Here is an 18,890-nt window from a genome sequence, read left to right as displayed (position 1 = left end):
TGTTTTGGTTTCGGTATTCAAACATTGTGAAGATCAAATTGAAATTTCAACTAAGTTGGGAAATACACATTCTGGTGAACGTGTGCAGGATGTCCAAATTTTCCATTGAGATGTGTGGTGGGGCATATCGATGCAAGTGATCGTTGCTGGTGACCACCACACAAAGCCGTCACTTTTCGTGACCTGAATAATAGTGACATCATAAAAGACTGCTTACTAAAAGATAATCGAGCTTTACTTCTCTGATATATTAGTACAAAACTGCATGCCGTTCTCTCAAACTCCCAAACCGTCCTACGCTGCATGTCCTCAGTCGTAACGCTGAAATCAGTCAGTAAGCTTTCCTTTTGAAAAAGGGCCCAACAAAAGGCTGGTGCTTCACTAGCGTGCCAGTCTTGCCGTACAGTTCGGTTTCCTTGGAGGGCGCGAATCCTGTGTCAGTGAGCCGGAACTATTCAACTGTATCGCTTCGTTCACGGCCACGTCGAAGTTCCCTCTTCCTGAGGCTCAAAATGATATTGTTTTTTTCGTAAATATATCGGCGTCTTCTGTCAGTAGGCATCTGAATGTTACAGGCAAACACGAATACGAATATTCAGGAACGGTATGTAACATTCGGAAGCACTTAATGAATATTGGGGAAACGGTATGTGATTGCTCGTGAAATCCAATTATTTTGTCCAACATCTGGATGTCCCGAATCTCATCGCTGACACCTATTTACAGCACTCTAATATGGGAAGTTCCGGGGCAGCCACAGCGAGACGGAACACCAGTGGCGCGCACAGAAGGTGACCTCGGGCTCCTGACCACTTCCGTGGCACCGAAACCGTTAGGGGTCTCTTCGAGTAATGCAGGGGCCCCTGACAGAGCGAGTCCAAAGAGAGTCGCCAACAAGGCCCGGAAGAGGGGCGTCCTGAGGACGAGATGAAGGTACTGCCGTAAGGCCATGAGGCCTTCAGCACTCATCCGGCCAACACAAATAGGCAGGAGGCCTCTCAGTCCCGGACAGGGAAACGCCAGTCATATCCAAACAATCGGAGGCAAAAACGCCTAATCATACGCAAAAGTGCGCTCCAATCCCTACAGAGCGGCACCCCAATCTTGGGCATTGCAGGTCTTTAAAGCATCTGCAGTGGAGTTTGAACGTAAACGGCCATCTTCGAAAAGATTCGGTACAGTTTACAGTCCTACCCCTTTTAAGGCCCAAGCCTCTCAAGCTTCTGAGCGACGCGCCCGAGAAGATGTACACTTTTCGGGAGACTATTTCAAGGTCACCCAGGCATCCATGGCGCCATAATAATATAATTTAACTTCTGTCATTCAATAAGCCATGTACCGATTGAGGCCAAGTCAAATATAATTGTCGAGTTGTTCATATTTGGCGTATGTGAATACGATTTCTCAATATAACAGCCGGGAATTGACTCTCAATCTACGTTTTGCGAGGCACGATGACATAATCAAACAATAAAGTATTGAGGAACATATTATCTACAGAGAGATATTTTATTGTAAGAGTGCCCTGTTCCGCTTTAAATTATGCCGACAGTTACAAGAGAGTTTTCCTCATTATATCTGATGCCTGCTTTAATGTCCTCAAATGGGGAACATTCCCTTTAAACACGAGTGCTTGAAGTATAGTCAAAAAAAGATATCCCAACGGCCAAGGGCATTGGCGTTCTAACTTCAAGTCCAAGCAAACGAATGCTCAAAGACCAGGTGTTGGAACGCCACCACCAGATACTCATTAATTTCAAGTGTCACGATTAACAACATAATGGATGAACAAAATACGGAGCTGTGAAATGGCTTCTTTCAATGGCAACTGTTGCATCTGCAACACCGGGCTCCAAACGCACAGCTCTCTTGGCATTATATAAGTCACAGACCCTTCCGCCGTCCGCCGGCCCCGCACAGGCAATGCCCGGCCAACCCAGCCCGGTCACGACCTCGGCGCACCTCGGCGCACCTACCCCGGGGCCACATAGGATGCCCGACGAGTGGCTCGCCAGGTTTTCATGCGGGAATGAGTGTAAACTGATTGCGCTTAAACATAGCAGTGACCTAGTCCAACTCTACAGTAACCAGAAAACCTGCAGCCAGAAAACCCCAGAGTTCTTTCAGCCCCCGACAGAAAAATCTTCAAGGCGGATAGGACCATCACACAGCAGAATGAATCGATGTGCCTTGGGAGGTGGCCCACACATTCCAAAGTCTAATTCGAACGTTGCTCGCGATGTCTTCGGCGCTACCATTCTGCAGCATTGTCGTGGCTGGAGCCAACGCCGACGGCCAACACAAATCTCAGCGTGGCCAGCGCTGGCACATGCCTTGGTGAGTCGGCCACCGACGATGTAAACAAGCGCGGTCCGGCGGGGTCGCCCCCCCCCCCCCCGCACACCGTCTTATAGAGAGCGGACGACCGAGCGGGCCTGCCCTACGGTCTCCTTTCGGGTTCAACGTTGACCGAAACAGAATGCGTAGAAAATCAGCGGTAACGCACCCATGTCTTATTCCCGTGTGGGATGTCCCAACGCGCCGTTGCAAAGACGTGAGACGTGGTCCGGAGCGACGCCGGACGGGCGAAGGCGGCCGTGCGGGCGCCACGTGGCGTGGGTGTGGAGGAGGGAGACGGAGGCGCCGGACGGGCGTAGGCGGCTGTGGGCGCAACGTGCCGTGGGTGTGGAGGAGGGAAACGGAGGCGCCGGACGGGCGAAGGCGGCCGTGCGGACGCCACGTGGCGTGGGTGTGGAGGAGGGAGACGGAGGCGCCGGACGGGCGTAGGCGGCCGTGCGGGCGCCACGTGGCGTGGGTGTGGAGGAGGGAGACGGAGGCGCCGGACGGGCGAAGGCGGCCGTGCGGGCGCCACGTGGCGTGGGTGTGGAGGAGGGAGACGGAGGCGCCGGGAAGCTCTGCCGTGGCGGGCTCTTTAATGACAGCCGTTGGGCCAGGTCACAAATGCATTCTGTGGCGTCATCCAAGAGTGGATACTGCAGGCTTGTGGCGACTGCCGACCCAAAGTCCTACAACTCGACGTCAGGGCATCTTTGTACTCGACGTTCACAGGTCTAGAGATTATCGCGTTTTAAAATCAGGGATGATACCTGAGTGCTCACATCGAATGATAACCGGCCCACCGTGTCATGAAAATACAGCTGAGCAGCCTTCTAAGAACCGCATTTTGGGCATCATCTTCTCCTAGATTCGCCAAGCAAAGGTCCTCCATCAACGTCTCAATTGCCGAAGCTGCTCTTTAGAGTGGCCTACGCATGCCAAGTGTCCATTCAAGGGGTGTTTTTTTATACCAATGGTCCAGAAATCAGGTGCGCGGGCAGTCCTGAACGCTGAGGCTGATCTCTGGACCTACGCGCCCCTTTTCGATTGCATTCTCACCGCGCATCGCTGACGAGGATATGGCGCCGTGCGCACGACTGGAGCGGGCTCGTACCACGTATACCACAGCTAGATATCGCGCGCACCCGATCAGCATCACTGCGCCGGCACCCACCTGCGCCCCGCCACAGAGCCGGCCGGCATCGCTGGCGGGCGGGATCCAGATCCTGTTTGTCCCGCCGCCCCTGCTGACAAGCGCCCGTGCCGCTGTTTCAGACGGTGGCGGCGGCCATGCGGCGGACGGCCCGGCCGGCGGTGGCGGTGGCGGTGCGCCTCGAGCTCCGCTGAGCGCCGCCCGGTCCGCCGCGCTCGCCGGGGCCATGCAGAACGGCAAGCGACCGGAGGCGCCGCGGCGCGCCCCGCGCCGGCCCGGACGGCCGCCGCCGGAGCGGCCGGCGCGCGCGCTCTGCTGCCTCAGCCTTGACAACCCGCTCCGCCAGATCTGCATTCGGGTGGTCGAGTGGAAATATCCTTTTGTGGCAGTCGTGCGTGTGGTGCGTGATGGCGCGGCTTAGCCGGGGCCCGTGGGCAGCGGAGCGCTCGGGGGGCATTCATCAGCGGTGTCGAACATGGGTTGGGCGTGCGGAAACTCACGTAACTGGAGGAAAATCGTACTTAATTCAAGGGGATCGAATTCTTTCCCCGTTTTTATACGGTGCGTAAATGAAAGGAAGCGATTGGGTGTGAGGGACTGAATGCTGTAGAAAATGCTAGGCATTTACAACTGAGACCTTTTTATGGCCTGGCCACCGGAAAGCATCCAACAGGTGCTGCCACGAAGGACACAAATGATGCTTTGTCCCTGGTTCAACCTCCAAATGGGAGTCGGCGGGGGAGCGGGGGGAGGGGGCGGGGTAGAGGACAGGGGAAATACACCCATGTACTCACAGGCACTGAGGACGGGTACAGCTCGACGGCGGTCTGCGGCTGCCGCCGCTGCCGTTGCTCTACCGTCAGTGAGCGATGTGTCGGGTCGAGATCCCATGGCGGATCCTACGACGCCTGACGGCCAGATTCGTCACGGTCCAGTGATAGATCACGGATCATATCACGGTGGGTCATTGATCATATGCCTGTCTTCGTTGTTCAGAGTGAGCTGGTAAGCTTTTGGTGGGGTTAAGCACCATATGGGTTGAAATTTTGGGTGCCGTGAAGGTTGAGTCGCCTGGAATTCATTGTCAGCATAAGCTGGACGCCCGTATTCCCGGCAAACACCATGGCTGCCATTACCGCAGCCGTCGCTGGCATGACCCGATGCGTTAAATCTCAAAATGGCCACTATACGAAGAATTTGCATCGATGGCTGTCTGCCGGATTCAGAAATACCTTCTTCTTTTCCACAACCAACAGTCAAAAATTCAATTACGGAGACCCACTTTTCATTCTCGGAAACGGTGACTGGTTGTCAGTTCGTCAGACAGGAATACGATAGGCCTCAGCCACCAGGCGCATGCGCAGGCTGTGTGGGACAGGACGAGGATGAATTCCCTCGCTGCCGTCAGCAACCCATTCTCTGCTCCTCCATCCCTGGCCTAACAGTAGTAGGGCTCACCCGGAGGTCTCAAGCCCTCGCCCTGGTTTGCCGTTTTTCATAACGCGGACTGATAGGGAGTTTGATGCGGCTCCTTTTTGTTCCCAAATTAATGAAAATAGAGCTTAATGAAAACACCAGTGACTGGTATCAACGAGTCTTATGATTGGTACTAGTTTTTATGTTGCTAGGTCAACGATTGACACCATTATGGCGAGTCAAAAGTTCGAATTGCCCAACATTTACACTTTTTCACCCTTCACAACGTTATACTAACGATACTGTGTTTTGTGGTGATACGAAAGTGAAACAGTGCATTGAAGAAGGTGTCTCGTTCAATTCTGAGTACAATATTGTTTTTTTTTGGTATTTTGAACATGCATATATATATATATATATATATATATATATATATATATATATATATATATATATATATTATGTATATTCATGCAGTGCTCCACAAAAACCGCCGATGCTCCGAAACTAGAAAAGCTAGGAGCTTTTGTGGTGTGAAAACACATGCAATAAATGCCCCATAATGTATTTAAAGTTTAGCCGCAATTCAACAATATGCCGAAGAGGTACTCTCAAGAAATCTTAGGTTAGGGTGGTGCATCAGCCCCCCCCCCCCCCCCGCTATCAGGGCGAGGGTTAAAAGACATGCTCAGGCTTCGGGAAATCAGATGAAAAGATGAGATGACTCGTAATTTTTAGAAATGTATTTTTTGGAAAATTGGAATATTTCTGTAAAAGACGAGCACTTTGATTTACATTTTAAGCAAGGAAGATGTACCTTACATGAAACTCAGGTCAATATTGAAAGTTTGGCATCAGTCAGTGTGTATGTCTAATTAGGAATTATGCAAATGCCACTACTGTTATTTCTGAAAGGCACTTTACTCCTGCTGTCCGCGCAAAAACGGTCTGCATGTCCACGTTTGTAATCAAAGTGACAACCAGTAAAAGCATTTGACACATTGATATTTTATGCGTCGCTGTTGAGACCCCCAGTCCAAAATAGGTAGGGCTGCCAGCCACTGGAGCCTTTACTTGCCGGCCGACTCTGGCCGCCGTGTACCGCGTCCTTGGCACCGGCAGTCGACCGGGTGTCTGCAGGCGAGAGCCTTTCAGACATCGGCCTCCGACCTCCGGCGGCCGGGGCCGGCGCCTCAGCGTCCGCGGTGCCGATCCGTGGCCAGCGCTGACACCCACCGCCGCGGTCACTGTTGCCAGGCTCAGAACAGCCCGTGCTGCCAAGTTCGCACAGAAAGCCACAAGTTTTATCACCAAGCTGAATGAGAATCACAGACTTGCCGCTACTCTTCCGTGTTTTCGGCATGGTTGCCTGGCGTATGTAAGGAGCGTGGTGGACGCTGCAAACTTCAACAGCAGTCACTTGGATGTCAAATTGTTGCAATATAAGCATTTGCGGCAAAAGCCGCTTTAGTGGCGGCATGTCAGCCGCGTGATGTAGGGTATATGTAAGGTATATCATCGTGGAGCTATGTCCCTTGGCACCGGGTGTGACTGCCTGAGAAAGCAAACTGCTTTGGCCTGACCATCATAAGGTGGTCAGCTGGCGTCTGGCCAGAGGGCCATCCTGGCATGAAGCAGCCGTTGCATGGTATCGTGCGGCACGAAAAGGCCCTTCAGCTTGCCTGTTTGTCGCGAAGGCGCGGGGAGGAAGTTGTCCGCCGATCCGTATTGCATTACTGGACAGTGTTCTCTGTATTCTGACGATGTTCTCTGTTCTCTGTAAACTGTACATTTCTTGTCAACAGGAGCGCAGCCAAAGGAGGGGTTCAGGAGCCGGGCTCCTTCTTCGTGCAACAGTACTTCGTTTTTCACCACAGATAGCTTTCAACAAAAAGTTAAAAGTTGGCGTGATGCGCACGCACCGAGCTCCGGGTCTCCCACTGCAAAAATCCTGGCTGTATCCCTGATCATCTTTCAATTATGCCCTCACTTTCTTACCTCTGCGTTTGTCTTAGATTTTAAGGATACTGGATCGATTTTCTGGACTTCTAGACTCGGAAATCGACAGTTCTCTAATCCCACAATGGCTATTCCCGATCACCACATTAACCCTAGATCGCTTACGCTGGCGATCTCAGCTGGGGTGGTGGTGATGGGTACGAGTGCCATCTGAGGCCGTCTGCAAACACTGCTGTCAAAGGTGTTGTTTTAAAGTCGTCAGAAATCAGACTCAGATCATAAGCCCTTGGCCATTGTCATGAGAATCCAGAAGAGATTACTATATGCTGCGTAACGTTAGCAACCTCGACCGCAGATTCCCCACGAAATCTCCCATTATCAGCAAGGTACTTTCACTGCGCAGTTAGGTGATAAGCGCTACATGTGGCAATGCCATAAATGTGCGTTGTATTATCACTGATCATTTTGAACAGTCACTTAATACAATGCTTAGAACCGAACAGTAGCCTCCGTATTTCGGTAGAGCGTAACGTTTATAGATACAATGCGGCAATTGCGTCAGATTTAATCTCGCTGACATCAGAGTATCTGGTACATAATGATCATGATCCCATGTCCACAGCCATTTTTTGGAGCTTCGGCCAGCGAACCATTGGAGACCCTAGCAGTGTCCCCTACCCCGTTTGTCCGTGTTGTGGATATTTGCCATCATGCTGTGCTGCGGTTTGTCCATGGTTGAATTTAGCGACCGTGTTTGATGAGCAGGTTCTTAATTATGATGATCGCTGCTAAGCTGTGCTAGCGCTTCATTATCTGACTGGCGCTAAAGAATGATGAGCACCAACACGTGCCCGTATGCAGTGTCGCGACGTTTCCGTGCTGCCTGGACTTGTGAGTGGCGGTGTGTCACAAACCTAGGTGGGGGAGGGGGAGACGGTCAGTGCAGAGAGCTGGAGATTAGTCCGCCGGGCCGGGGCCGCCCTGTCGCCGAAAATAGCCCTTACCACCACTAGCCGCCACGGAGCGCGTCATCAGCCGACGCAGTAGGCTGGTGTGAGCACGCTACCAGCTGACGCAGCAGGCTGGCGTGAGCACGCTACCAGCTGACGCAGTAGGCTGGTGTGAGCACGCTGCCAGCTGACGCAGCAGGCTGGTGTGAGCATGCTACCAACCGACGCAGCAGGCTGGTGTGAACGCGCCACCTGCCGACGCAGCAGGCTGGTGTGAGCATGCTACCAACCGACGCAGCAGGCTGGTGTGAACGCGCCAGCAGCAGATGCAGTAGGCGCTGTTGCTCCAGATGCCTGATTGTCTGCAGCCCTGTAGAACCTACCTGGCTTCTGCATTTCTCCCCGCTCGGGTTTGCCTGGTCCCAAACCCCGCCAAGCATCCACAACCCTGTCCTGTTTTAGTCATGTTGTTCCGCTTCCAGTATCTGCCCTTTTTAGCCCGGCCTGCTCGGAAGCCTACCGTATTTTTCAGTTGTTCCGCTCCTGTTTTCACCCTGCCTGAGGAACATCCTTGCCGATGGCACTCCCCGTGCAAGGCCGCCAATAGGCGGCACATGCTGAGCGTGTCACTGCAACGCGCAGAGCTGCGTGAATAAGCAGCAGGCTGAGGTGGTTTTGGCAGCTCGCACGGCTCCCATAAAGTACGGATGGTCTGATCTGCCCGTAACCCTCGCCCGTTTTCGCCGCCTTTCACGACCCAGACTGATAGAGGGGGGGGGGGGGGAGGTGATGCGACCTCCACCCCCTGGCGTTTCAAAGAAATGAAGATACAGCTTAGTCAGAAACATCAGTGGATAAGTCTCAACGAGATCTCGCGATTGGTGCTAAGTTTTATGCTATTAATTCAATAATTGGCCCAGATATTGCATGTCGAAGGTTTTCTATAAAATCCCACTGCTTCAGGTTTCCATCATGCTTACGAGACCATGCCTTCAGGGTAAACAAACCTTAGACAGACGTGTTCCTTGATTAATTCTGAAAACGACAATGCATGTTTTTATGTGGTTTGAAGCTACGTTTATGGTATATGGCTCCGTTAACACGCGCCCGGGTCTCTGGTCGGATACCCTTCACTCGGGTGGGGGGGGGGGGGAGGGGTTCAATTTGACCCCCTGAGATCTCAAGGACTAAGAAAGCTAGAGACACCAAATTGATAGGGTGTGATGGCCTGTACCTGAACTCATTGAGGATCAAAGTTGAGGTTTTTTGGTCATCACCTTTGGGTCAAATAAGGTCAAAAAATGTCAAACACCAGGTTGGTCTCTAGAGTGCCCCCAGAACCTAGATACCTGTTGTAAGGAGAAGGTCAAATGCTCTCTGAAAGTCAGTGATCCCATTTGACCTTTCACAGGTCATGGTAACCAAAATCATGCAAGACTGTTTATAGTTTTGCATTTGAATAAGCGTCAAAGTTAGCTCTAGGCAGGATATGCCTAAAAACGAAATCCTAGCCAACCAACCAACCAGCGCGTTGTGCAAACGGGATCTTGTACGTGTGTAGAGGTAGACCCATGTCATATGGTATCCGATATCACAATCCAGCAAGGTGCGCCGAATTTGATTCAACGTTTGCGTGCGACCGGTGTTGAGCAGCTCGTACCCTTTGAGACGCTGTCACCTCCAGACAAGCACGCGTGGTGCTTAGCTGTCGGAACGGACTGAGGCGCTGGTACTGACTATTGGTCTGGGTCGTGTGGAGCCTCTGGTTCTGTGTGTCACCTCTCACGGAGATACATGCACTTGTCACTTGTGCGACGTTTCGTTGTGTTCACACCGTTTCCTTAACGCGCCTGTTTACGCCGTTCGAGCACCTGATCCTGCTGACCATCTTCGCGAACTGCGCAGCGCTGGCCGTGTACACGCCCTACCCCAGCGGCGACTCCAACCACACCAACTCGATCTTGGTGAGTACCCTGAATGTAGCTTAAGCTGAGAAGTGCGGTCCCACTTCTCTGTCGTGTTATGTGCACCGACAGGGCAGGACGCCTTGTTTTATTTCACGCCGTTTCGTATCGGCCATTGGGCTAATTGAAGAAACCGTAGAGCCCAGCGTCGTTTATGGATGCATGTGAGCTATGCTGGACTCCCAACATCAAGGATCATCAATATCTTGAGACGTGTATAGATGAACAAATGTGGTCTTGGGCATTCGGAGAAAGCGGCTGACGGTCGGATGACATGTGAATAACAAGGATAGAAATGACAAAAAAAAACGCCATTAAAATCTGCAACTGAATACTTCAGAACAGTGCCAATGACTCCCAAACTCTTCCAGCCTTGGCAAAATCCAACTGTAGGATATTTCATGGAGATCAATCAGCGAACACATTACCCTTCCTCTTTATCCATCTCTAAGGTCTTGTGGAGCTTCGTTTTGTTTTCGCGCTGCTTCTCTCGATCACCAGACCCACAGAAAAGATGTTACCAGTCTGGCCGTCGTGAGGGTGTTCGCCGTTTTAGACCGATCTCCTTCTTGCCCCGCTTTTTCACTATTTTTGATAATATAGTACGCTCGCAATATCTTGTCAGCTTTCCACCTTCCATGCTTTAGCTATTCTTCACGGTACGTTTATAGACATTGCCATTCCATGGAGCATGGAGAGCGACGTGGTCGCCGCGCGGAGGGCACCCGGCCGGCGCTGTTGAGTGGATCCCTCACCTTATGGATCACGCTTAACTGCACCTGTCCCCCCAGTTGATCTGTCGTGTGTTTTTTAAGTTGTTTAGTGCATTAGCGAGGAACATTATCCATATTGGTAAGGACAATAGTATTAGTCTTATTCCTCGGAAAAAACAGGAGAATGGAGGGATAGCTAGGTTGATATTTCGGCAACATGCCTTTATCGAAACAGTAGCAGAAGTGCTAATGCAAAATATCAACCTAACTATCTCTCCATTTTCCTGGCTTTTCCAAGGAATGAGGCTAATGCTACTGTCTTATCTATGTCGTGTGTTTGACTCAGCTGAACATTGTGTTGTCGGCACCGGGGCTATCTTTGTACTACCGTAGCTACCTTTGTAGCCGGTGACTCCGGGTGAGAGGAGACTCCTTATCCATTTGCAGGCCTTAAAGTGTACCGTAGGGCTCCCTGGTGGGCCACGCTCTCTTCAGCATCTTTACAAACAATCTGTCATTATACCTACCTCGCGGGCGTGTAGTGTGCGACGCCGACGACAACCATTTGCTAAATAGGCGCTGTACATCCCGAACACTCGTGCACTCCAAAAGCCCGACAGGAACGGATTGTGCTCGCTATCAAGTCGTACACTGCATCCAGTTCCTTGAAAATAGACCTGTCCATGACCATTCTACTTCCTATTAGCACAGGCCAAATCCTCAAGAAACGAACATCCCTCCACCTCAACCTTGCCCACCAATTACAAACGCCTTCTCACTCTGTGAAGACGCTGGGTGTTACCATCGATTGGTCATTCTCGCGGGGAGCACGTCTTCTCTTAAACAGCAAACCTTGCAACGTTTTCCCTGCGGTTCTGAGCAAAATTCATCACCATCCCGAGCTATGGGCTCACAAATTTCTACCAATCTAGTGTCACAAATTCCGCACATCATTTCCCGCTTCACACTCTGCGGAGAGCTCATTTGAACCGTGTGCAAAAAAATCGTAAACTTGTGGTCTCTAACCTTCTTGTTCGAGATAATAGCTCGCCGATCGCGGAAGCGGCGGGCTGGCGTGGAGTGCGTGACCTTGTCAGCCACCGCGACGACGTTGGCGCTTTCAGGACTCTTGGGAGATCCGCACGCTCCCGCGGCTTTCCGCTGGTTGTTCGTGACGCGTGCTACTTACATCACAGCGCACCACCCGAGTGACGTCAGCGGGCTCACTGCAATCACCGGCCTCTCGCCTGCCATCGTCTCGCTGGGTGTTTCGTATCACGCAGCCTAGTCCTTAACCGCCCGTCGTCAGCCTTACTGCCGCTTTAAGTGAATGTTTCGCATTTGCAAACACTGAAGCATGCATAAGAAATGATGAAATTAGCTCACTTATATCTACCAATAATAGAATATGCCCCTCGGTACGTCATTGTTTGATTCCGTGATCGTACCCCGCACAATATTGCTTGAGAGCCATTGGACCGGTCGTTATATCTGGAAGTTCTCTTCACGAAAGGCAGATATGACCACCCGACAACTACATTTGGCTTGGCCTTGATCGCCGCATCACGATGGGATAGCACGATTTGAGTGAAGTCATCATGGCGCTACTAATGTGACCTTGAAATAGTCTGCACGCAATAGTCTGCACATCTTGGCGTAGGCGCGTACCACGGAAACTAGAGGGGCCTTAGTAAGAAGGGCAGGGCTTGAGCCTCACAGAACGATCTTGAAGACAGGTATTTCAGTTCAAAACCTCATACAAACGTTAGCACTTCCTTTAAAAGGGGTGCTCCAGCCATGTGTTCATGCGGCCATGTTAACGTCATTAAAATCTTGCCATCCCATTGGCCATGAGACGATCAAGATCAAGGAAAACATGATTGTCGAGTCGTTTATTTGAGACGCTCGTGCGGACGATTTCCAAATATAACGGCCGTCAATTGACTCTCGTTCAAGGTTGTGTATGGTAGGATGATGTAATCAAACGATGAGATATTGGGGATAATATTCGCGAAGTAGGGAAAGTGCGTTATATACAGCAGTTTCCCACTTAGAATTACATCAATAATGATTAGTCAGCATATTTCATCATATTTGATGCTTGCTTCAGCATCTTCAAATGTGGAACATTCCCCTTAATCTGCAAGACAAATTTAATCATGAAGTGACAACGTGAATGCGGTATACGATATAAAAAAGTGTCTTTACACTGCACAAAATATGTTGATATCGCGTTCCACTGTCCAACAGGAGCGAACCAATGAGTCAAAAGCATGTGGTCGTCGTGTCGTTATCGTCGGTACATGACGAGCAGGACGTTAACGGGACTAATCACCATTAACGGGCCCAATTTAAACTGTGGTATACATATGAACAGCTAATGTAACTCTCTCTGGAAATTACGGTGTGGATGTTGTGCACGATATGCGCTATTCTTTGAATCTAGGGTGTCTAATTTTATGACATGTCGAACATTTACGACTGAACATTCGCAGCATTTACGACACCCTTACAACTGTAGCTAGTGGCCAGGTTTGTTTGCCTAGACTGATTTAGCTTCTAATAAAGCTGAAACGTCCCTCATCGCAAAATGATATTATTTTACTGGCCGTGCCAACCGAATAAAAACTTATGTTGAATGTCATGGAAAGCATATATGGCATACTTGTCCCATGCACATGGCATGTTGAGTCAGGTTTACGAATGTTCATATTTGGATTGCTAGTTGGGAGCTGACAACGTGCGAAACCCGTGCGGCCCGTGCGAAAAACACACAAATATTAGTGAAGGAATGAACATGCATTACAGATGAATCGGGCGATGCAAAACCAAATTAATCAGCACTCATAACGCAGATTGAGCTTTGCGAAGTCACTGAAAAACATAGGCCGGAATGAAATCAAGTGCTTTTTCACACCGATACCATGATGGCAGCGGTAGCCTCTCCTCCGGAATGGTTCGCCAGTACCGCGGTGGGTGCTCACGGCCCTCCTCGTGGCCGCGCCGCGCCTGTGATGGGGCCCTATGCTGCTCAGTTGTGTTGCCGTCCGCCGTGGCTCGCCGAGCTGCTGGACCCGAGATGCGGGTCAGGTCCATGGTGATGCTGGAGTTTGGCAAACTGCGCGCTGTTCTTCAGCAGCGACTTCTCGAGGTCGTTCGTCTTTCTGGGGTTCTCTGCATGGCTGCTGCTTGTGCAGTAACAAGTTCAGTAGTATTCACCATCTCGCTGCGATGGCTGCCACGCCAGCTATTTTGCTATGAACGGCGACTGAGGGTCGTGCTGGAAACGCTGCATCCTGCCGGCTAACCGTTGGCATTTCTCTCGGAACGAATGTCGCCGGATGGGAGAGGCCGATTCTAGCCTCAGCCAACCCAGTCAGGCAACATGTTCCACTTGTGGATCCTGAGCACTTGCCGTTAAGCGACCTCCTACCGGATATGCTGACAATAACTTATCGTTCTCAAGAAGAAAATCTGGCATATGCAGCCGGCGGCGCCTTTCGAGCCGCTCAGATACGGACAGGCTTCAAAAGCAGCCGCCCGTCGTGTCTACCGTCGCCTCTCCAACTGCTCAGACACAGACAGACGTCGGAAGCAAACGCCCGTCGAGTTCAACGCTGAGGAGGGGTGACTGCCTGGCGATGTGGGGGACCGGTCACGAATCCCTAAGATTCGGAGGGCGACAAATCTGGATGAGGTCGACGGGCTGCTTGCCCGCATGCTGCAGGACTTTTTAGCCATCTAACCAGAAACAAATTATGTTATTTCTCCATATGGTGTATCCTTACCGGCACGCGCTGGGATATGCCCCCGATGAGTTCCCAGCCAAAAGCGGCAAGAACGGCTTCTGTTTGACCTGATTGTCCTAGGAAAGCCTCTCTTTGAGCAGTGGCCTGAAGACGTTGGCTTACATTAGCTTTACGATCGGCTAGCGCTAACTGCTATGCATCTGAATGTTATGGAGATGGCTCCCTGTGTCCAGCTGGGTGCAGTCGCTGACTGCATTGAGGCGCTTAGTCTTGGGATTAATCATATATTAACCATATATCACATTAAAAGCATCCTTAACCACGTCGATGACACGCACGTTAGTGTCATGCTGTATTTGAAGTCAGTCTTTGTTCAGTGTTGAGCGGTGGCCGCTGTTTTCCTTGACCTCTGTGCTGCGCAGACCCAGCTGGCGCCGTTCGTCAGTGAGAGGAAGCTGGCGTGACAGTGTCGGCATGAGGAGCGGAGCCTACCAGCGTCCTTCGCTTGGCATGCGCTAGACGTGGGATTCTTTCGGTATGTGTACGATACCGCGCGCTTTTGATGAAAACAAAATGGACGGTTGGAGAAAAAGCCCGCGGATACCACAGATCAGCTGATAGCGCTTCCCATGGTAACCAGTTTCAGCATGATGGCAGGGAACAGCGGAGTCTAGTTTCAACAATGATTTTAAACAGCTCATGTGCTTTTGTGCTGTCTCACAGGTAGACACCTGTTCAAACCCAGAGCCCTCGTCGAGCTGATGGGCTGCTGGCTAGAACACGTGTGCATACATATCACCAACTTAAGTCTTCGCAGGGCACTGGTTGCCACAAACTTTGCGTGAATGGGAATTGGGGAGCGTTGTACACGGCCCACCGGTTTCTTACACACAGACACCAACAGACACACACACACACGCGCGGGCGCGCGTGCACGCACGCACGCGCACACGCACACGCACACGCACACACATCATCATAAGTCTTCGCAAGGCGCTTGTTCCCGCATACTTTGCGTAAACAGGTTTGGGAAACGTTGTACATGACCCTCCGGTCTTTTCCACTTCACTGGCTGACTACTAGAGTCGGTGCGCTGCTCCCTTCTACTTTACTTGATGACTACCGGTGTCGGTGTGCTGCTCCCTTCCACTTCAATGGCTGACTTCTGGCGTCGGTGTGCTGCTCCCTTCCACTTCAATGGCTGACTACTGGCGTCGGTGTGCTGCTCCAGGTGATGTGGACCTGGTTTGGCGGCGACCGGTTCACGTCAGCAGTGTGGAGTGCTGCGGCTTCAGCTCGACCCCCTGTCGACCACATTACGGCGGATAGCTGGCAATAGTTTCTTGGTTGTTCGCTTTAAGCTCTCCGAACTGGCAAAGTCGCCACTGTAGCCGTTAGCGTAGACTACAGTGACCAGCGCGGTGTGCAGCATCACTTGGAATTGGTGCAGCAAGTCCTAGAGATTCGTGACTTCTGGACGCCCAGATATCTCCACCAGATTCGCATGGGCACTGCCTGCCTAACCTGTCATTTAGGGCATTCAAGGCACTTTGAAGGGCAGGTACAAGCACACAAGCGCTCTGCTCGGACAAACACAGCCCCCAACACGGGCTAATAGTTTTACGGGCTGTCGCAGCACGGTTACTGCAGCTGTGTAGAGGTGAATCATATGGTTTGGTGTTCGATAGGCTGGGCTAGTCGCAGCAATGGCTATAAAGTCGACTAATTGAACGCTGCCATCTCTCCAGCTCGTCAGAGAAGACTCAAAGCAGCTTTTTTGTTGCGGAGTGAAACTGTGGCCGGTGCATAAAATTGGCGTGCCTGTGGCGCTTGTCTGACAATCGTGTGATACATGAAGTCATGCGGTGGCTGAAGGCCAGACCAACGTGCCGCTGATGTCATGGTATAAACAACCCAGAGCGCCCCGCTCGCACCTCTGGTGCCTGGAGGGCGGTGGGTGACCTGTCATCGCTGCGTAACACAACCTCCTCACCGGCTTCGATGACGTCATTCAACACGTAACCCCTTGCATCCCACTGGCTTTGGTATTTAGGCTTTGGAGCGTCAAATTGCCAACAGACATCCTGTGTTGTAACCCATTCGAGAAAAGTCGGCCTGTTACGTGCTCGCATACAGTTACAGTCACCCTGCACACCGTGGGTTTTTGGCCGGTCTAGGCTCGCCGTTTGTTGCACATATGTCAATATCTGTCGTCGGTGTCCAGACCGGAGCGGAGTATCGAATAAAGGTGACCATTAACCACTTACACGAGTTAACTAGGGAATGAAAGGGATGTAATACTTGCATATTCATGGGCCGTTACAAGACGGGAATCGGTCCTACCTATAACCCGCGTAAAATCCACGGGCTTCTATCAAATTCATTGAAAAACATAAACGGAAATGCAATCCCGCACTCGTTTATCTGCTCTCCTGTCAGGGCCACCATACGCCACTGGTGGCGATACACATATGTCATTCCATTATAATCGACAGTAATGTTTTGCTGATATTTCTTTATCCATTTCTTGTGCATTAATTTGGGTACCTGATATTTATTCTGACTATTATACTGAATGTCTACGTGACTTTTTAAACGCGAAAACCGATGCAGATGCTTGGCTGTACCGGCGTATTTACTGAGCCACGTCATAGAAGACCTTCCCCAGGTAGACCCTGCAGCCGTGGTTCCGCTCAGCTTTACGCAGGTAGGCCTTTAACGGAGCGCGCGGCGGTCGCATGCTTTGCAGGCGGTGGCCCCTGTTCGTAATGACTCGACTGAGACCCCCTGGCCAGCTGCTGGGCGACGTCCGGCGAACACCGTTACCAAGCCGTCGCGTGAGAACGGCTCGTTACTCGCCGTGTGACCTTCCACGTGTCCGACAAAGGGCCTAGATGTGGGGACAGGGTGACGGCGGGGGTAGAAATCCAGTTGATGCCAGTTTGCACAAAGCCTGCCTTCCTACTCACTTATCGTTTTACTTTCCTGTCACCCTACATTTCTTCCTGCATTCTTTCCTCTCTTCCTTTTTTCTTCCCGCTCTCCCTCTTCTATTTTTCTGTCTCGCCCTGTCTCACCCTCTCTGTTTTCATCTCCTCATCCTCATCCTCTCTCCCCTCTCTCTCTCTCTCTCTCTCTCTCTCTGTTTCTCTCTCTCTCTTTCCCTCTCTCTCTCCCTCTCTCCTCTTCCTCTCCTCTCTCTCTCTCTCCTCTCTCTCTCTCTCTCTCCTCTCTCATCTCTCTCTCTCTCTCCTCTCTCGCTTCTCATCTCCTCTCCTCTCTCCTCTCTCTCTCTCTCTCTCTCTCTCTCTCTCTCTCTCCTCTCTCTCTCTCTCTCTCTCTCTCTCTCTTTCTCTCTCTCTCTCCTGCTCTTTCCCGAGCGCCCGTGATCAAGAGCAAGGCTTTGGTCAAGAGCTCAGCTCGCCCCTTCGTCCGCGCTCTGCTCTCTATGGGCGGTAGTGGCTTTGTCTATTCACCGCAGTTCCTGCAGCACCAGGGGCGCTGATCGCGTTTCCGCAGGCGGTCAGCTAACGACCCTGGGTGGCGGGTCCTCTCGCGCCCGGCTGTGCCGTCCACCCTTCGCGAGCCATGCGAACAGCACCCGTGGCATGTGCGTCACGTGCACCGATGCGGTTCGTTCGCTCGCTCGCCCGCGCAGGACGCGTTAGCTGGCCAGCATTGAACATTGTGTACACGCCGTGTCTGTGCTAAGTTCGGGCCTCCACATTCATCATCGGCGGTCCTTGATCCTTGACAATGTTGATTAAACAGCCTGTTTTAATCGTGGTTAGTATTATGATCTGAAAGCGTCTAGTGCATGCTCTTCAAGAGGCCGGAGCTGAGGCGCCAGTTCAACGTCAGAGGCCTGCACATTTTGGTGTGGCCACCAGAGGGATGTACATGTGTCACTGCAGCTGTCAGGAGCAAGCACTGCGGCTCGGCAGTGAGCGGGTGGCCACGGCCTTCGGGCCCAGCTATCACTCGGCTGTGTTGTGGTTTTCACGCGGTGGCATTTCCGTTCGCCCAGCCGCCCATGAAAGCCGGCCGTGAAGGAATGCCGTGGTCCGCCACCATCGCCCGGGACTCCACGTCGTCTTCGAAACACGCTGGCTGCCAGCGTCGGTGGGGAATGAGGCCACGCTATTATGCGCCGGAAACGAGCGACTTCCGATCTGTCGGCGCCGCCGGTCTTTGTTTCATGTTCCCCGCACGAAAGGGTGTGCACGTCCGACTGTTCCTGGCCGCTGGCGGTGCGCGTGTGTGTGTGTGTGGCTTGTGCCAACTGCAGTCTTCCGCGCAATATTTTGGCATGGGCCCCAAAGCAACATTTCGTCCATTACTGCCTTTGGATGCTTTCCACTTTTCTGAGCATATTTCAAACGAATTTCTACAGGCCTTCCCCAAGGTCCAAATCATCTAAAATCGCCTTTTTTGGTAAACAGCATTTGAGTATGGCCAAACTCAGCCAGGCAGAGGAAAGGGGAAGGGAGATAGAAAGACAGCATATCTGTCTATCTATCTATCTATCTATCTATCTATATATATATATATATATATATATATATATATATATGCATATGCGTGTATGTATATGTATAGGTATAGGTATATAATAATATATATATATATATATATATATATTATATATA

At 51.5% G+C, this 18,890-nt stretch overlaps 1 protein-coding gene across 1 annotated transcript in view; it reads left to right on the top strand.

Moving 5' to 3' along the window:
- The first annotated feature begins 3,626 nt into the window (after window positions 1–3,626).
- LOC119107961 (voltage-dependent calcium channel type D subunit alpha-1-like) overlaps window positions 3,627–18,890 on the top strand; it is a 63,911-nt gene continuing 48,647 nt past the window's right edge. Inside the window, 2 exon segments of the mRNA XM_037231551.1 lie at window positions 3,627–3,862; window positions 9,674–9,779. Of these exon segments, the coding sequence (XP_037087446.1) occupies window positions 3,717–3,862; window positions 9,674–9,779 (252 nt within the window). The 5' untranslated portion in view covers window positions 3,627–3,716.

The sequence above is a fragment of the Pollicipes pollicipes genome, unplaced genomic scaffold, assembly GCF_011947565.3.
Source record: "Pollicipes pollicipes isolate AB1234 unplaced genomic scaffold, Ppol_2.1 Scaffold_6686;HRSCAF=7923_pilon_pilon_pilon, whole genome shotgun sequence".
Classification (NCBI taxonomy): Eukaryota; Metazoa; Arthropoda; class Thecostraca; order Pollicipedomorpha; family Pollicipedidae; genus Pollicipes; species Pollicipes pollicipes.
The sequence above is the reverse complement of the archived record's forward strand: the minus strand, read 5'-3'. Positions and strand labels throughout refer to the sequence as shown.